General features: G+C 60.5%; 1 protein-coding gene across 26 annotated transcripts in view; it reads right to left on the reverse strand.

Moving 5' to 3' along the window:
* Window positions 1–3,823: 3,823 nt before the first annotated feature.
* The window catches only part of NCOR2 (nuclear receptor corepressor 2), a 223,007-nt gene continuing 207,730 nt past the window's right edge, over window positions 3,824–19,100 (reverse strand). For 12 of the 26 annotated variants that reach the window (XM_061169327.1, XM_061169325.1, XM_061169328.1 and 9 more), the window contains 13 exons: window positions 18,480–18,629; window positions 18,222–18,353; window positions 17,918–18,131; window positions 15,076–15,617; window positions 13,808–13,957; window positions 13,436–13,581; window positions 12,743–12,936; window positions 11,691–11,840; window positions 10,910–11,058; window positions 10,086–10,139; window positions 6,809–7,030; window positions 5,560–5,739; window positions 3,824–4,968 (listed from right to left, as the gene is read on the reverse strand). In XM_061169327.1, coding sequence (XP_061025310.1) covers window positions 4,787–4,968; window positions 5,560–5,739; window positions 6,809–7,030; window positions 10,086–10,139; window positions 10,910–11,058; window positions 11,691–11,840; window positions 12,743–12,936; window positions 13,436–13,581; window positions 13,808–13,957; window positions 15,076–15,617; window positions 17,918–18,131; window positions 18,222–18,353; window positions 18,480–18,629 — 2,465 coding nt within the window. In that variant the 3' untranslated portion in view covers window positions 3,824–4,786. The remainder of the gene's footprint in view (window positions 4,969–5,559; window positions 5,740–6,808; window positions 7,031–10,085; window positions 10,140–10,909; window positions 11,059–11,690; window positions 11,841–12,742; window positions 12,937–13,435; window positions 13,582–13,807; window positions 13,958–15,075; window positions 15,618–17,917; window positions 18,132–18,221; window positions 18,354–18,479; window positions 18,630–19,100) is intronic. The other 14 variants (XM_061169347.1, XM_061169340.1, XM_061169339.1 and 11 more) reach the window with 9 other exon arrangements.

Genomic DNA, 19,100 nt, shown 5'->3' on the forward strand with positions numbered 1-19,100 from the left:
AGGCCCAACCTGGGAGGAAGAGGACATGGGGGGCAAGGGCTGCGGCCCGTCAGGCCCCCAAGTGCACCCCGGTTTCCCTCTGAAGCAGCTGTCCGTCCTACGGGAACCCAGAGGACTTGGAGACCCGGCAGAAAGAGGTGCCAGCTTCGTCTAGGTCCTGTCCCAGCCCTTGGGATTTCCACCCCCAAAATAAAGAGCCTGGAGGCCAGTGACCCCCGCTGCCCGGCTTAGGGTGCTGCCTGCAGAAGGCCCTTCTGTCCTCACTCCCCAGATCCAGATGCACTGGGCAAGGGGGACAGAGGTCGCTCGCTGAAGCCCCCTGGGAGGGGAAGACCAACATGGGGAGGGCACGGTGGCTGGAGAAAAAGCCTGTCGCTTAACTTCTCTAAGCATCTGCAAGGCAGGCACATGGCCTTACCTGCCTGGCGGCTGGGACAGTGAGAATCCGTGCTGGTAAAGCTTGGGCTGCCATCGAATCAAGCCGGGACCCTGCTGGGGGTGGGTCAGGGCGTCCATCTCTCTCGAAGGGGCAGAAACACTTCCCAATGTCGAGGGCCGGCTCTGGCCCCAAACACCCATCCTGAGACCCCTCGCTCAGCCTCTTCTGCTGTCGCCCCGGCCAATCTCTGGGTTCATCTCTGGGTTCACACTTGCAGGCCTCCAATCAAGCTCAGCGGCCCCCGCCCCCACAAACAGGTGCCCCGTCCGTCCGAGGTCTCGTCTCTCCTCCCCAGAGTAGCCTTGGTGAGAACAAACAACAGCCCTGGCGGCCGACACGTACACGGAGCGCTGCCTTTGTCTGCAGACCGCTTGGCCCTGCTGTCAGAATTTTCTGCATTTAATCTTCCCAGTGAGCCTGTGAGGTAGCTGGTGAGACATTCTGATGAGGAAGCGGGACCTGGCTGAACCCCGGAGGAGGCGGGGGTGGAAGGACAGCCCGTCACGTGGCTGCCACAGCTAAACCCTCCCGGCTTCCTGGAGAAGCCATGAAAACAAATGCGTCTCCTTTGATGGCCCTCCTTGGCCTTCTAAAGGTGGAATGACCAGGGGGCCCTCCCACCAGCTGCCAGCGATCAAATCAGTTTATCCCCGTAATATGCAAATAAGAGTCACTGTTGCAGGACCACCTGGAGTTTTTTTCTCTTCTCTCTCCTTTCCTCGCAAACCCATTCTTTCTTTCTTGCCTTGTCCCACTGACTCCTGCACAGGCGAGTAAACCGTGTCTCTATAGAGCTACACAGCCCATCTCTGAGGTACTCCTCACAGCAATATCATTATCCTATTTTACAGATGGGGAAACAGAGGCACAGAGGGTTCAAATGGCTTGGCCAGGGTCACGTGGCCATTACGTGGCAGCTGGCGCCACAGTCTGTCTTTACTCGCGTGCTGCACACCCCCCTCTCGCCTGCCCCATACATGGTCTGGCCCCATCCCCACTCCCCGAGGCAGTGGGGCTCTGTCCTGGCCTTCTCTGCTGTGCCAACCCCCATGCTGGCCCTGCACTAGCCTCCTGGCCTGTTTCTCCCTCAATGCACCCAGCACCCTTGCGAGCCAACAAGACCCAATTTCAGAAAACCAGCAAATCACCTTACTGGGCATTGACTGTTCCATCTCAGAAATTCCAGGGCCTCCACACTGCCTTATGTCTAAGCCACCCCGGGCTCCTGAATGCCCCCGGCTGGGTTTCACCTCCCAGCCTTTGCCCACACAAGTTCTTTCCACTCAGCCTATCCCCTCCCCAAGAACCACCACCTCCAGGAAGCCACCCCGACTGCTCCAGGTCAGCTGTCACAGTGTCTGCGTCACCTGGCCCGAGATGGGCTTGTCTTGAGCCAACCCTAGTGCTGTAGGGACCAGCCCGTTCCTGCCCCCGCTGTGGGCGGCAGCTCTTCGGGTTGGTGGGCCGGGACCCCCTCTGCAGAGCCGCTTGTGCCCTTACTGGAGAACTCCTGGCCAGAAAGAAGTGAAGGGACCAAGTTCTAGCTCTGACCTTGGGCACCACCCTCACCATCATAGTGAGGGCTGCAAGTCACCGGCATCAGAGACACCTGGGCCGCTGGATGAAGACACAGATTCCCAGCCCCAACCCTGGACCTAGAGAATCATTCCTATCCTCTGGGTGGGGCCCAGGAATCTGCATTCTAACCAACGTCACAATGTTCTAGGATGCGGGGAAATTAGCCAGCAAGTGTCCTGCGCTTTGCAGATCACGTTCTCATTTTCTATGGAATCGGATCCTCACAGCGTCAGTTTAGCTCAACAGTCGCCAGGGGCTCAGTCAACAACAGAGTCAGGAAGAGAAAGGCAAGAGCTTTGCTCTCGAGGGGTTCTGTCCAGTAGCTTGCAGGGTGTTTGCAAAGACCCAGAGGAGAGAGAAGATAGGGAGGGATAATGGGTTCTTAGAGGAGGGAATGACCCAGCTGGGTTTTGAAGTATGTGTAGGAGTTTTCCAGAGAGATGGGGATCAGGGAACAGCAGGGGCCTCCATTTTAAGATGGAGCAGTAAGAAAACCAAACAAGATGGGGGTGGGATGAACCCTTTGGGGGGGGGCTGAGGACTGGCTGGGTGAGGTTGGAAGAGAGGGTGGACCCTTCACAGGCACCAGGAGGCTGTGAGCTCTCCCTACACCCCACAAACATCACTGTGTGGGGTCTGTGCCACTGGCCCTCAGAGAAGACAGAGGTGCCAAGTGGTGTCAATTCTGAGGCTATGGAGACAGGGGGATGGCAGAGGTGAGCCTGTGGGCTGACACTTGTGTCCCTCCCACCCCCGTATCACTCTGGTCTGACTACAGCTGAGGGAAGTGCCATGGGATGCTGGGTGGCACCAGCAGGCATGGCCAACCCCTTGCGGCTGGTGTGGCCAGCACGACCTGACCCATCCTGGATTCCAGGTGGGGGCTGGCCTGCACCCGGGACTGGAGGGAGGCCCCGAGCAGGACAAGACTGTTTTTCTGGCCCAACACTGCCACCTGCCTGTCGGTATCAGTACTACAGCCCAGGCGCCAAGCTGAGCCCTGCGGGGCTCCAAAGCCTCTGCTCATTTCGCCTCACAGCACAGGTTCGCAGGGTAAACTTGGAGCGCCAGGGAGGGTGGGCAGAGTCCCCTGAGGACGCAGATCTCGCCGCACGCCCAGGTCCACACCCTGGGGAGACGAGGTGCTGGGCTGACCACCAGTTCACAGGTTGGGCAGGGGATGGGCATTTCTGCATCCAGTGGGTCTTGGTTCTCTCCTCCACTGCTCCCCACACCCCGCCCCGCCCCAATCCTGCATGCACGTCCATGGCAAAGAATCGCAGCCTCTCTGGAGCTCCGGCTCTGCTCCTGAAGGAACACAGCTCGTGTCTGAGACACGTTCGACCAAGACTGCAAGACGCCAGTTGGCAGCTGCCTCAAGACCCAAGCTGGGAGGGAGGGTTGTTCTCTCTTCTGCCGCGTATCCAAAGCAGTGACGGCAAAGGGTCTGTTTGTTCCCTAACATAGTGTGGGCAGGAATAATTTTTAAAGTATTTAACAGTTAAGAGCTGATGATGGCCTTCTTGGATACCGTCACCATGGCTGTGAATATCTGACACCCTCCTCGTGGGTGTGAAAATTCAATACTCTCACCAAGGGTGGGACTGTTCAATGTCTGCACGGTGACATCCTTACCGTGGGCGTAAATATTCGCCTGCAGAGGGGAGAGACTGGTGAGTCAGGGGATGTGCCCTTGTCCCCCGCAGGGTTACACGCCCACCGTTCTCCCCCCCACCCCCACCCCCCCCGCCCAGTCGCCTGTCCTCCTGGCTGCCGGGGCCAAGATAGAGAAGGAGCCTCTGTAACTCGAGTATAATTTGCTTTTTAATGAGAAGAACGTGTGTAAATGACAGGACGCCACCGCCGTGCGCAGATGGCGGTCACAGAATCCCCTTCAAATTCATTCTGCCCAAGGAAGGGAGGGAGGGAGGACGCAGGGGGGCTCGAGAGCTGGCAGCCCCTGCCCCACCTCGGTCCTGCGGACTATGGGGTCACCGACTGTTGGCCTGCGCACGCCTCTTGAACGGTAAGCAGAGATCGAAAGCACAGCAGCAATAATACTGGGTAAGTCCTTCCTTGCTTAAAACATCTGAATTAATTCATTGAAGGTATCAAAAATATACCCTGTAAACCAATATATCATTTACACCTGCCTTTCCTTCCCACCGCTGCGGCAACGATGTATGAAAAAAACAGTCCAGTTCCTCGGAGCAGCCGCTCACCCCAGGCCGCACCCGGCCCTGTCGCCCGCCCATCTGGCCTGACTTGGTTTCCAGCGATCTCGTTGGCTGGGGCAGCCCGTAGGGACCGGGACAAGAGCGCTGGGGCCTGGACAGGGCCTGTGTCCGTCTGTCCAGAGTGCTAAGCGGGATGGGGACGGAGGGCGGGTGCGGGGGCTGCTAGCTCAGTTTAGACTTTGGTTCCAAATGCGTTAGGTGGGGAGGCAGTGGCGTGGGAGGTGCGTGGTCATCCTGCTTTGGGTCCCTGGCCGCCCCGGCTGTGCGCGTGTGGCCGCCACACGCCTGCCGTGCCCCCTTCCCGGCCCCTCCCCTCCCGAGCACCAGGTAAACATCCCCTGAGTAAGGTCACTGCACAGGGCCAGCCGGGGCGGGAGTCGTAGTTAAGGCTTTAGACAGGCAAGGATGCCGGCTCTGGACGGACGGACGGACAGACGGGCGCACAGGCAGACTCAGGGGCTCCTTCCTCGGTGGGGGGAGTCGGCAGCCGCCCGCTGCTCCGGCCGCTCGCCGGCCCACCCCGTTCTGAGCCTCACTCGCTGTCGGAGAGCGTCTCGTACTGCGAGCAGAGCAGCGGCTTGGGCTCCTCGTCCCAGGCGTGATGGGGGCCGGCCAGGGGCCCGCTGCCCGCGGGGAGGCCAGGCGGGGGCGGGGAGGCCATGACCCCCGCCTGCAGCCGCATGATCAGGGGGTTGTAGGGGAACGGTGTGGACCCTGCGGAGAGAGCGGGAGAGAAGCCCCGGAGGCCCCGGTGAGCCTGGCGGCCCCCAGGGGCCCACCCACCTGCCACCCCGGGAGCTGGGGCCTCGGCCTCCTGCCTCCCCACCCCTTCTATCTCCTGGAAGCTTTCTCAAACTGCCCGCCTGGCCTCACTTCCAGCACTCCCGCGCCATTCATGCCCGGCAGCCTGTCGCCCGGCCGCCTCGCTGTTCCTGCCCTCGCCCCCCTGCGTCTGTCCTGCAGCCAAGAGCTCTCTTGAACCTGCGGGAGATCACGCACCTCCCTCACGGACCTCCTCGCACTCACAGAGAAGTTGGGGGCTCCCCTGAGACCCCCGCAAGCCTGTGGGACCGGCCCTTGCCCACAAGCCTCTCTCTTCACTTCCTGAATCCTTCACCCTCTCTCTAAATCGTGCTCTTTCCCTCCACCTGGGCCCTTACGAGAAGCCTCCTGACCATCTGCGAGCCCCAGTTCAGCTGGCCAGGGCCCTGGGCGATTGTCTCAGAACAGGCCTGACCGCGCGCTCCGCACACAGTAGGTGCTCGGGCAGCCGGCCGGGCCCACCTGCCCGCCCCCGGTGCCCACCTGCGGACGAGGGCCGGTCCTCCCACACGCGGTTGGTGAGTGGGGTCCGGCGGTTGCAGTCTCCCTCCGAATGCACTGAGGAGACGGAGGGTGGCCGGTCCCCAGATGCCAGGCCTGGGGCCGGGGACTTGGCTTTTCGGCTGCTGGGTCTGCCAGAGACTTTGGCCTTCCCGCCACCACCTGCAGGGGGACACATGGGAAGGGGCCACATTGGACTGAGGACAGCGCTCGCACTGTAGGGGTCGGGGGTGGGTGAGGCCCTGGACCCCTGCTTCCCTGGCCCCCCAGGGAGGGAGAACAGCAGCCCAGCCCCCTGGGAAGCCAAGGAGGTCGACCAGGTGGCCAGACCCAGCCATGAGCCTAGATTTGGAGGGGGTTTCTACTAGGGGAGTGGGTAGAACTACTTGCAAAGCCCCCTCAGGCTGCCCTGAGGCCCCCTACCCACCAGGGGCTAATACCTCAAGCATGGAGCCTCAGGCCTCTGGCTTGACCCTGACCATTGCCCCAGGACTGTGCCAGGGCTGGGCAGGCTGCAGGCCCTCTGCAGAGAAGCCAGGGCCCCAGAGGCCAGGCCTGGGCCCTCATTAAGTCCAGAAACTTCCTGGGGCCACAGTGTCCAGGTCAGAAAAATGGCTCAAGAATGGCTTGAGCCTGGCCCTTGTTCTGATATGCAGAGTGTTGATTAGGGACCCAGGGCAGAGGGCGAGCCAGCCCGTCTAGTTTCCCTGATTCATCTGAGTTTGGATCTGGCACACAGACACTGGTCTCCTCCCCATCAGACCCGAGGGCCAGCCGTGAACATGCTTGGTGGCCGCAGCAGACACTGGGCCCACTGGCCTGGCTGCCATGAGCCCAAGGGTCCCTCCTGATCCACACAGAGAAGGTGGGTCCTCACTCCAGCCTGATCTCCCCCAAGGAGACACAAGATGGGCCAGGACGTGGGCATCCCGGGACGAATGTCCAGCAGGGGAGGAAGGCAGGGCAGGGCTCGGGCAGCGGTGTGAGTGTTTTTAGAAAAGCGGCAGCTCCTTCGGGCCCAGTGGGCGAGGGCGGACCGGGGCCACGCAGACACCTGGGGGTGTCTGCCCAGCTTGGGGTTAGCCAACTCCAGGACCACGTCAAACACGCACAAAAATAAGAGTCACAAGCTCCAAAGCTGGAGGGGGGTTGGTCAGAGGAACGCGGAGGGAGGCGGGAGGATTAATGACACCGGGGTGGGGGACAGACGGGGTGGAGGAGGCCTGCAGACCTGGCGAGGTGAGCGCGTGTTCCCTCCGTCCGTCAGCAGCGGTTACGGGCATAGCAGCGGGCAGGCTGGCACTGGCATTCAGAGGGTTAAAAGCATTGGCGCTGAGCGGGTGCTCCTCCCACTGATCATATTTACCCATGAGCGCCTTTCTAATAATGGCCTCCAGCCCCATGTTGGTGCTGGCATGCTCCTGCACCGCCTGGCTTCTGCAGGTCATGAGGCCTGGGAGAGAGACACACACACAAAGGGGGCCGGAGGGGCCAGAGGGACAAGGGGGAGAGAGGGAGAGAGAAGCAGAGAGGGAGAGAGGGAGGAGAAGAAAGAATACACAGTGAGCACATTTTGGCAAAGCAACGATTCTTGATTTCCCTATCATCTTCCCCCCTGGTTTCCGCTGCAGGGTGATGGGGGTGGGAGGGCTCCCTCTGACTCGGGCCCTGGAAGCTCTCAGGAATTCCCGGTGGGGGAAGAGGTGGGCTTGGGGTGGTTAGATGACCACCCCCCAAGCCTCATTCCTACTCTGCCCTCTGGGAAATCAGAAGCCCCTTCTGGATCCCTAACCCCAGCTGGGGCTGCTTCTTTTTTAAAAACTCGAGTGGCCTTAAAAAGGAGCGGGGAGCGGGATCAGGGGGTCCCCTTATTTGGGGGAAGGGCTGCTGGGAAACTAAGTCAAGCCAGAGCTCAGTGCTGGGCGTTGGGGGGGTCCACCCTGGTTCCCGGGGGCTGCTGGGAGGAATGGAGGGAAGGTGACCAGACGGTCCTCCGGCCGCCCCTGCCTGCGAGGCCTGGGACCCTCAAGCCCCCCGTCTGCCCCCGCAGCTGGGCCTAACTCTCCTCCCACCCCCTCTCCCCGCCCGGGAGCCACAAGGAGAAAGAGGTGCAGAGACGGACGGTGGAGAGGGGGGTCGCAGCCATGCAGTTACGGTGCGTGCGGGGGTCAGGGCGGAGCTGGAGACAATCACATGGCCGCCCCCGGCCCGGCCACCCGGCACCAAGCGGTCCGATTGACAGCTGTCCCTCACGAATCCTTCCAGACACCCACTTCAAAGTCACGCCAGTTATGCCTCTTTTTCTGTTTACCAGGTTTTCTGTCCCTCTCTTGTTTGCTTGTGAACCATTCTGGGGACGTTTGCAAACCCTGGGGAATGTGCCTCTTTTGGGCATTTTTGTTAAACCAGACTTTGCTTCCAAAAACCTCCGACGAAGCTCTCTGCCTGCCACTGGGCAAAATTTTCATGGATTTTAAAACTTCCACTCTAAGTCAATTGTATGATTACCAAGTGGCCGAACAACGGGTCTTGCTGACCCCTAACTCGTCTGTAAACTGGACTGATGGTTATGGGAGGCTCGGAGCAACATGGCAGCATCTAAAATCACATTTCTAAAGCAACTATTTGCGGTCTACGTTTTCATTTTCTTTTCTTCCTTTTAGTTTCAAACTCATTCACAGCCACAGGACCCCTGGACAGTTTTTTAGCTGTGTCTTGGCCATGTTTCATCAGCACTTAAAAAAAGTCATGTCTGTCAAGAAAAAGCAAAATTTCCAGCAGGGGTGAGTGGGGCAGGGAGGGGGGAGAAGCATTTATGATCCTACAAACTAAGACACTGGGAACTGGAAAAAAAAGATGCGAGGGATACAGGTCATGATGGTTCCTTGGTAGGTTAGCATCCTACGATCACAGACGTTACTGAACCTGCCACCCAAGGTCACGGGTCCATGGTCTGTCAGTGCCAGGCAGGAAGCTGACCGTCTCCAGTCCTAAAGCAGGAGCTAATTAAGCAGCAGAGGCCGGGGTCTGGGGAAATTTTGTGTGTGTGGCCTAAACTGCTTTGAAAAAAAGTTGAATCTAATTTATATGCAAGTTCCTTGTACTGCATGAATTTCTACACACACATGCACCTGTGTCGGTGTATAAGCATCTCTGAAATGAAAACATGAAAACATTCATTTCTGTCCATCTTGTGGTTTTGACCGAATTGTCTCCTCCCCATTGCCTGAGGCTCAGCCAAGCCCCCAGCGTCTAGTCTCTGGGTGGACGGACATTCCCCAGTTGGGACCCCCATTTAGAGGCCCCGTGGCGCCCCGATAAAATCCAACGGCTGCCTTTTGCTCACCACATTCCCAGAGCTGTGACGGCCCTCAGGGAAGGTCAGCACATCCCCCCAAAGACGCCTCGTTCCTCCCCGCACCGGGCAGGCCTCCGGCGGAGGGTCAGCCCTGTCTGCTCTGGCTCAGCCGCTTCACACCAGACACCAGGTGCTTCCCCAAAGCCCCGTCCCAGTCCTTCTACAGAGGCAGCAGAAATGCACAGTGTAACCCCACGGGCTCCAAAACATCATAGAAGGCTTAAGTTTCAGCGTAAAAACGTGTGTGAGGGCTTCCCTGGTGGCGCAGCGGTTAAGAATCCGCCTGCCAATGCAGGGGACACAGGTTCGAGCCCTAGTCCCAGAAGATCCCACATGCCGTGGAGCAACTAAGCCCGTGCGCCACAACTACTGAGCCTCCGCTCTAGAGCCCGCGAGCCACAACTACTGAGGCCGCATGTTGCAACTACTGAAGCCCACGCGCCTAGAGCCCGTGCTCCGCAACAAGAGAAGCCACCACAATGAGAAGCCCGCGCACCACAACAAAAAGTAGCCCCCACTCGCCGCAACTAGAGAAAGCCCGTGCACAGCAACGAAGACCCAACACAGTCAAAAATAAATAAATAAAATAAATTTATATATAAAAAAAAATGTGTGTGAATTTTACACTCATCTCTGGAATACATCTGCACTGTTTCCCCAGCTCCCTGGATGGAATTTTCAAGTAAAACTGATGCTCTACCTATAAAAAATGCCCACGTGGACCACGTGCACACAGGCCCACTCCGCATCCACACACTCACATCTCCATCTGAGATCCCAACAGACAGGTTCCGGGTAGTTGTGTGTGATTCTAATACTGTAGTACATGCACCAAGAGGCCTTGAATTTGAACTCCAAATAGACACTCCTTGCCAGGCCCCGCCGGCCTTTTGTGTGTGTCTGCATCCCCACTGCAGGGTTTGTCCCCTCCTCTGCATCCCCACTGCAGAGGAGGGGACACACTTGAACTATGAAAGTCCACCTGTCACCATGGCTATGGCTGATGTGAGGCCCAGTGACCTCTGAGGCCTCACTCCCAAGTCTCCTTCCAGGTCCAGACACCCAGCTTGACCTCCCTGGGCGCACAGTGACGGGGGAGGGGGAGGGAGGGGACGGGCTGGCGGCCGAGCAGCCCGGGGTGAACGGTTACCTGCTCCGGTGATGGCGGGCATGTTGAAGATCTCCGTCCCGGGCTGGCCAATATCTGGAGGGGGACGACGAGATGGGTGAGGCCTACAGGTCCTGGAAAGCACCTGCCCCCCTATGTCCCCTGTCTGGTCTAGGCAAGGTGCACCACCTGGGAGCTTGCGCAATGCAGACAGATTTAGCAGGGCTGGGGCAGGGCCTGAGAGTCTGCATTTCGAGCCAGCTCGCTGAGGCTGCTGACCTACTGGCCCAGGCACAACACTTGGCAAGGTTCTGGACTTACCAGCCTGGGCCGGTGACTGTCTGCAAGCCTGCGACTCCAGCCCCAGAAAGAGAAAAGCCTCTGCAAGGTCCCCAAGCTCCCCCGGCTAACGAGCTTTTTGAGGCCGGGGATGTGATGATCCCTCCTTCATTGGTTCACCCACTCATGTGTTCCTTGAGCATCTGCTATGTGCCAGGCACTGTACTGAGAGGGTGGAGCTAAGCTAGGATTTACGTCCAGTAACCACGTAAATGGGGAAAACAAATCACAGATGCGAGGCACATCGTGCATGGGGTACACACGGGGTCCTTGTAAGGGCGGGACCCTGAGCTCTGGCGCCCAGTACGAACAGACCCGAACAGGCACTCAATATTCCCTGAGTGCCCCCTGTGTGCCGGGCATCATGCTGTGACAACCCAGCAAATGCCTACGGGAAAGAGAGGGACAACACGGGCTCCTTGAACGTGAGGTGACGGGCCAGTGGGAGAGGTGGTCGGCGGGTCCACCCGGCCGTGCTGACCCCCAGCCCCCGGCAGCCCCGTTCCCAAGGAGGGTGGGCCCCTTACTGTATTCTGGCTCGTTCCGGTTGTGGGTGTTCAGCTTCTTGTTTATCTCCTGTTTCTTAGATTTGACCATGGCCGAGTTGCTCTCGGTCAGCTTGCTGAAGAAGGCCGGCGGCTGGCTGGTGTTGCCTGGGGATTTGGAGCCCATCCTGCTGCGAGGATCAGACCCCCCAGGTCAGTTCACTTGGTGCTGAGCTTGCACACCCTTGATGATGGGTGCTCACCACCTGAGCTGCCTTAGAAATTCAGAATGAAGCTTCTCCCACCTCATGCTTGCTTCCCCCACTTCTTAGGGCCCATGTCTTCTGAAATCCCCTCTGTCATCCACTTATCCTTGGGCTCGGGGTGTCTCTGCAGAGCCCCAGCTGCCCTGGTGGGCCACGCCTGTCTACCTGCAATAGCCGGACTCCCAGAAAAGAGCCTCGGGAACCAAAGTGGGCTCAGACCACATCTTCCCCTGAGGTCAGGGGGCCTTTCTCTCCACCTCCATCCCCCCCTCCCCGGAGCCCCAGTTTGGTCCAGCACACTTAGCTCTTTATTTCTCAGATCCTCAAGTGCCGGCAACAGGGGCCGGGCCTGAGCTAAGAGACCCCAGCCCAAGGCTCAGGAAGCTGCCGTGGAGGTCCGCCAAGTTTTGACCTTGTTTAGCAGGTCTGAGGCCCCCCGGCTGCACCCCAAAGCCCTTGCCAAGCCCCCAGCTGCACAGTGGTGGATCGAGGCCACAGGTGGGCAAGGGCCCGAGTCCTGAGCATCCCCGGAAGGGGAGGGGCTGCCGTGAAGGTACCTGGGTTCCGCCTGCTCCCCGTCCCGGTACAGCAGCGGGTACATGGTGCTCCGGGGATGCCCGGGCTCTGCCATGCCCTCCGGCGGGGACACAGGTTCTATACCATCCTCACTGCTGCCCAAGGCTGACGTCTTGCTTGGCTCTGGAGACCTGGGCGGAGAGAGGGTCCCTGCGGTGGTCAGAGCTCAGAGCTCTCCCTCTTGAAGAGGGCGCATCCCTTCCTCCGCTCCCCGCTGAGCCCTGCCTCATTCTAAACCAGGGGTTAGCACGCTTTTCCTGTAAAGGGTCAGATAGCAAACATTTCAGGCGTTGTGGGCCACTTGTAGTCTCTGCTGTATATTCTCCTTCTTTAAAAAATAACCCTTTAAAAACGTAAAATCATCTTTAGCTCACGGACCATGCAAGAACAGGCCGTGGGCTGAATCTGGCCCACGGGTGGCACTTTGTTGAACCCCTGCTGCACCCCGATGCCAGGGACCCCACTGTTCCCCCAAAGACATGCTGCTGTCTCCCCAACTCTGTGCGCCACCCGGAATGGCTCCTTCATCCTAGAGCGGGGGTCCCTCCCCGTTCCTCTCCTCTCTGACCAGGGAGCCCACCAGGGGTAACCAGGAGTGCAAGTGTGTATGTGTCCATTAGGAGGCAGCTCTCAAATCACATGGCTCTGCTTCGAATCCCAGCTCCGCCACTGACTAGCTGCGTCCCTATAGGCAAGTGAATTCACTGCTCTGTGCCTCAGTTTCTTCGTCTGTGAAATGGGATAATGCTGCCTACACTTCCTAAGGTTGTGGTGAGGATCCTGGTTAATATGTGTGAAGTATTCAGCTTGGTGCCTGGAACCCCCTGAGTGTGGCGTATGTAACAGCTATTGTCCAGTTGCGCCGTGACCTTGAGCAAACTCCCGGGTCTCCCTGAACCTCGGTTTCTCATATGTGCAATGGCTCCAGGTGGGCCTCGCGCTTTACCGGGCTCAAGCTTCCCGCAGCAGACACCTAACAGAGCCCTCTCGGTGGTGACCAGCAAGGGTCACCCTGTCTCCCACCGCCGCTCACCTCTTGCCCCCTTCACTGTGGGGTGAGCCACGGGCCGGGGCGCCATGGTCCGGGGCTGGGAGGTAGAGGTCGCTGGGCGGGCGGCGAAGGTCCAGGACGGGGCAGCTGGCTCCGGGGAAGGAGTAAAGGGGGGCAGGGAGGGGCGCGCTGAGCTGCTGCGGGTGATGCCGCGTGTAGTCCTGCGTGATGACCTCCTGCAGGCCAAGGGTCGGGGACAGGAGCAGGGTCAGGCGCCAGCCATCTGCCAGAACCTTCCAGGCGGGGTGAGGGCTGGACTGAGCTTTGGGGGCAGAACCCGGGGGCTTGGTCCTTGGCTCCCCGGGGGCTTCGGGCCTGCCCACACAGCCTCAATGCCCCCAAGTGCATGGGGTGGGAGCACTGGCCCAAGTCTCAAAGTGGGCCCCCAAGTGGGTCGGGTTCCCCTGACCAGCGTGTGTAAGATGTGGATCGCGGCTGGGCTCGTGCACCTGAGGCTCTGTCAGCTGGATGAGGGGGCGGATATAGCACCTGAGTTTGAGACTCTGGGACCCCTGGCACGGCTTGCCCTCACCAACCCCCAGATCCCTGGCTCACCTCACCAGGACTCTGTTTACCCACCAGACGGTGTGCAGACCCCCCCCCGCCCCTTCCTCGGGGCCGGGTCCCACCCCAGGTACAAAGGCAACGAGGAGGGGGCAGAGGAGGGGTAGTTACACTGATGTGCTGTGCCAGGGTGACCACCCGCTGGTGACCTTTGACCCCTGGGGTGGTCTGGAGCAGCGGGCTGGACGAGGGCTGGCTCTCGGGCAGCGGCCGCAGGTGTGGGAGGTGTGCAGCCTCGCCGCTGAGCTTCCCTGGGCCTGCGGGCAGAGCAGAGCAGGTCAGGGCGTGACTGAGGTGGGCGAGGCATGTGCCTGGCGGGGCTCCTGCCCTCAAACCCCGGCTCTGCCCTCTGAGCTGTGGCGTGAGGCCGATTCCGCCACCTCTGAGCGCCTCAGTTTCCCCATCTGCGCAATGGGGTGACAACCGTCCCTGTCTCACATGCGGGGGGGCGGGAGGGGGCTCGGAGGCAGGGCGGGACCCTACCTGGCTGCTTGTGCCGCAGGTCCCCTTCCAGGTGGCTCTTGTCGAGTTCCTCCAGGTGCTTGGGGAGCCCCTTGTCATGGGTCAGGCTGGGCGAGCTCACGGGGCTGACGGGCTCCACCCCATCAGGGCTGTAGCCGCCGCCGTGGTAACCTGAAGCGGGTGAGGCAGCAAGTCAGGCCAGCGCCAGGGCCAGGCTGCCCCTCCCAGCCTACCCTCCCACGCTGGCAGGGTCCCCCAGGCCGGGGGTGGGAGCCGGGGTGGAGGGAGAGAGGGAGAGAGCCAGAGTGGGGTCTGCTGGCCGGCCAGGGGTGGGGGCGGACTGAGAAAAGAGGGACGGGGGCTGCAGGGGGAGAGGGCTGTAGAGAGAGCTGGACGCAGAAGCAGCGCAGAGAACACGACGCACAGGCAGGCGGGCGGGCGGAGGGGACGGGGAGAGATGCAAGGAGAGGGAGAGCTGGACAGCAGCACAGGTGGGAAAAGGGACGGAGACAGAGCCCGGTGGTGCTGGCGGGCCAGGGGTGGGGAGAGCGAGATGGGACGGATGAGTCTCTGCGAAGGGAGTGTCGGGGCAGCGGATGGGCGGTGAGGGAGTGAGGTCGGTGAGGGCTGGGGCGAGAGCGACACTCAGGTCCCAGTGTCCCCGCCGGGCCACAGCCCCGCTCCAGCACGGAGGACGCCCCTTGTCCCCGGGGCTGCTGGCTGGCGGGTCGACAAGGGGAGCGTGGGGCAGAGTACCCCCAAGACTCCCTCACGACCTGGGCAGGACGCAGGGGGCAGGTTCCCAGCTCCTCCTGGAAAGTGGCGGCGCTCCCCCCCCTCCCCGTCTTCTCTCCACCGTATGCCGGGGGTGGGGGGCGGGGAGCGTCCTCCAGACCACACACGGCAGCAGGAGGACCACACACGGCAGCAGGCGGAGGTATGGGCCTGCGCCCCTCTGCAGCCCCGCTCCCCAGACAAAGGCGCAAAGGGGAGATGGGAGGCGCGGCTAAAGTCAAAATCACAGATCCATTCATTAAAGGAAAAAAAGCGAAAATCCAAAACAACACAAAAAAATCATGATAAAACGATGTGCGAAGGATGAGGCTGCCGCCCGCTGAGAGGGCGTGTGCGCGGCTGGAGGAACCATCAGAGCGTGCAACCGACGAGGACGACTTTCAAAACAAAATACCAAAACCAACGAAAAATGGGGGAAAAATAAAAAGCAGAGATCTGAAAATATCTTTAGGCCACAAGACGGAGCGGGTGGGCGGCGGGGCCAGAAGTCTTACCATCGCGAGGGGAGTCGTTGGCCAGCGAACCTCCTTCTCGCGGCCCTTTATCGTGAGCAATTTGACGCATGATTATCGCGTCTATGAAGGTGGCCGCTGTCAGGGTGGTCTTACCCAGAGAACGGAGTTCCAATTCCTGGATGGAAAAGGGTTTACTTTGAGTCTTTTCCCGGTGCAGGTCCGAGGCCGAGGCGGGCGGCGCTGGCTGGTCCGGGCTGGCGTGGTGGGGCGTGAGGCCCTTCGCCGGGGCGCGGGCGATGGCTGCGTGGCCGGAGCCAGGCGGCGCCAGGGGCCGGGGCTCGGAGCCCTTGCCGGGGGAGGACGCGGGCTCCAGCCCCGCGCGGGCTGGGGGCTTGGCGAGGAAGGTGTGGCCGGCGTCCGCTCGGGGCCGCTCGGGCCGGGTGACCCGCGGGGCCTCCTTAGGCAGCAAGACAGGCTCCAGGAGGGTGGGGTAGACCCCGTCGAGGGTGCCACCCAGTGGGCAGTGGGTGGCGGGTGGGAATGTGGCAGCCGGGCGGACAGGCGAGGAGGTGGAGGTGGACCTGGGGGAGGAGAGAGGGCAGGTCAGCGGCTGTGGGAGCCACAGCCGGGACCTGTGAGGCCGAGGCAGGGTCACTCCCTCACTTCGACACCCTGCGGAGTCACCCCTGCCCGGAAGAGCTCCCACGCTCCCTACTGCTCTCAGAATAAATGCTGCTGACCGTGACCTGCGAGCCCCCGTGCCACGTGGCCTCACCTACCCCATCCACCCGTCGTCCATCCAGCCCATCAGCTTGTCAGCTCAAAACTTTTTACTGAGCACCTACTACGTGTCAGGCGCTGTTCTAGACACTGGGGTACGGCAGTGCACAAAACAGACAAAAGCACCATACATTCTAGGTGAGAAGACAGACCACGCGCGTGTTAATGTGATAACGTGATAAATTAAACCCCTATCAGCGCGGCAACTGCTTGAAGGTGAACGAGTCTGGGTTACGTTCTGCTAAGAGAACGGCAAGGGAGCTCTTAGGCAGGGCTCACGGGGGACTCTCTGAGGGGCTGGCACATGCGCTGGGGAGGAAATGAGTGAGTCACGTGGAGAGTCAGAACACTAAGGGCAAAGGCCCAGAGGGCGGGCTAGGGTGGGTGGTTAGAGGACAGGGCAGTGGGGCCCAGCTCTCCCACCTCCGCCATCAGGGGCCACACAGGGCTCCCTGTCGTCCCCTCTGCCTGGAGCGCTCTTCCTCACCCCAGCGGCTTATGGGTCTAGCGCATAAGCCCTAAGAGGGCACTGCGTGCGTCAACCATTACCGTGTCCCCCATACCCAGCACAGGGCAGGAGACCCACCGCAGGCCCACCAGGAAGAAGGAATGAACAGATGCACTCTCTCTGACCTTCACAGGGTCAATGTAATTATCCCTGCTCTGCAGATGAGGAAACAGGCTTGGCCATGAGCTGGCCCGACCCCATCTCTTGTGGCCTCTCTGTCAAGCCAGGCGTTTCCATGAGGAAGCCTTGTGCTAATCCTCTCTCCCAAGGGTCTTACTCAGCTGCCATTGGGAAAGGGCCTGATGTTCCTGCTGCAGCTTCGCACCGGTGGTCGCTGGTGGGAGCTCTTGCCTGGGTACCCCGCTATAAGAGTCAGGTGCCCCTGCTCTGCGTACCTGCTGGGGACCTGACTCAGAGGGGACAAGCCTCTGCTCTTGGGAAATGATGTCATTTTTCATAATTGGAATGGTGGTGGGGAAGGTATGATTTAGAGCAGCCAAATGGAAGGACACTTGCATGAATGGATACTTCATTTTGGAAGAAGCAGCCGCCTCCAAACTGTCCCTGGGCAGGGAGGGGTATTGGGGAAGCTCCCTCCCCCATCAGGCAGCTCTGCCCACAGTCCTTGGGCAGGGGGTGGGAGGTGGGTCTTGGGCCTGTTGTGATAGGAAGTGGACTCCGGGGGGTGGGGTGGGGGGGACACATATGGGACCTCTGCAGCTTCTCCCATCTTCACGGAACCTCTGGACTTTGCCTGGGCAAGAGAGACACTATCTCCTCCCTGTAGGGCCCTGCTGAATCCTGGGAGGAACAGGAAAGACTCTCCTCACAGGCCTCACTCTGTCTCTCCCTCTCCGCTCCACAGACTCCATTCCTGAACTCGACAACCTACCCAACTACTCACCCGTCCACCCACCCAACTCATCATCCATCTACCCAATGAACCACCTACTCATCCATCTACCCACCCAAGCCCCCCAGCCATCTACCCAACTCATCACCTGTCCACCTACCCATCTATCCACCCACCTCCCTACCTACCTACCTAACCCAACCCAACCACCCATCCATCTACTCAACCCATCATCTATCTACTCACCCATCTACCCATCCAACCACCTACGTGCTCACCCATCTAACCCAACCTCCATCCAATTACCCACCCATCTATTCACCCACCTCCATCCATCCACCTATTCACCTAGCTCTCTAACACAACCATCCATCCATCCACCCACCCACCCGCTGTCATCTATCCATCTACCTCCCCACCTGCCCGTTCATCTAGCTCCGCCACCCATCTATCCACCACTGACCCACCTATGCGTCTACCTACTCACCTGTCATCCATCCACTTACCCACCCAAAATCTATAATCCACCCAGCCATCCATTCATCTATCCACCCAGCCATCCAACTAACCCAATCACCCACCTATTTGCCTTCTCACCCACCTAGCCATCCATCCACCTACCCGCCCACCCATCGCTCACTCTCCCGTATACCTCCCAACCCATCGGTACACTTGCGCATGCCCCCAGCCTGTATCCAGTGACCAGCCACCCGCCCGCCTGTCCCCTGCCCTGTGCCAACCTGGCCCACCTCAGGACCGTGGGCGTGCTGGGCTCCACGGCGGCGATGATGCTCTTCATGCCCGTGTTGTGCAGCACGCTGGGCCTCTGCTGGATGGCGTCCTGGGTCCGGGGTGAGATGGGCGAGTGCTGGTGGGAGTGGGAGTGGGAGGCGGGGCGGCTGCCGCTGCTCCCACCCCCGCCGCCGCCGCCGCCGCCGCCGCTCTGCTCCGTACCTGGTGGAAACAAGCCGTGGGGTCAGAGGCACGGGCCACGCGCAGCCGCAGGGACCCCCGGGGTGCGCGCTGGCGGCTCCGACGTCCTACCGGGTCTCCAGATGGGCGCGTGCTCCACCGTGGTGGCGGACGCGAGGATGGACTTCTCCCGATCGCGCTCTCGTTCCCGCTCCCTCTCGGCCGAGGCCGAGGCCGTGGGCTTTGTCAAGTGAGTGGGGCCTCCTGGAAACCCAAAGGCCTGCGGCTCAGCCCCGGGGACAGGAAGGGCCCTGGACTTGTCTTCCGGGGTGGAACAGAGAGGGCAAGGCATCTGCCCGAGGACGCCCAGAACGGGGGTGGGGGCGTCACCTGGGGAGAGCGGGGAGCTGCTGAGCCGGCTGCTGAAGTGCTGCGGTGCCGTGGGGAGGTAGGCTAGGCGGTCCATGGCGGTGGCCGGAGTGCCTGGTGTCGGGGGCACCAGCACAGGCAGGTGTGGCACTTGGGACAGGTCGATGATGCCTGGGAGAGAGGAGATGGGGCCGGGCTGCAGCGGTCGGGGGAGGAGAGGGGCCAGGCTGCCTGCTGGCGGGACCACCCCGGCCGGTGGAGCACCGCGCGTCCTCTGAGAAGCAGCACGGCCGGACGCTCCCTCCTGGGTCCCCACGCCGGGCCCGCAGGACCCTTCTCTGAATGCCGGGCGCTCACAGCACCCCGTCCCTTCGCCCCCAAACCCTGAAGTGGATGTGGCTTGCAGCTGGCACCCCTGCATACCTTGCTATGCCCATTTTGCTCTTTTTGTGTGCTCTTGGTGTGCCCTTTTTGCCTTTGACCCTAGGCAGTCCGTTCCTGGTATTCAATCCCCACTGTATGAAATACCTAGTGTGACCGATTTTACCAACTGGACCGTAACTAGTGCTTGGTTGTTCCGGAAGAACATTCCAGAAGTGTTTCCACAAGGCGACCGTAATATGCATATGCAAAGCAACCACG

The sequence above is a fragment of the Eubalaena glacialis genome, chromosome 15 (genome assembly GCF_028564815.1).
Source record: "Eubalaena glacialis isolate mEubGla1 chromosome 15, mEubGla1.1.hap2.+ XY, whole genome shotgun sequence".
Taxonomy (NCBI): Eukaryota; Metazoa; Chordata; class Mammalia; order Artiodactyla; family Balaenidae; genus Eubalaena; species Eubalaena glacialis.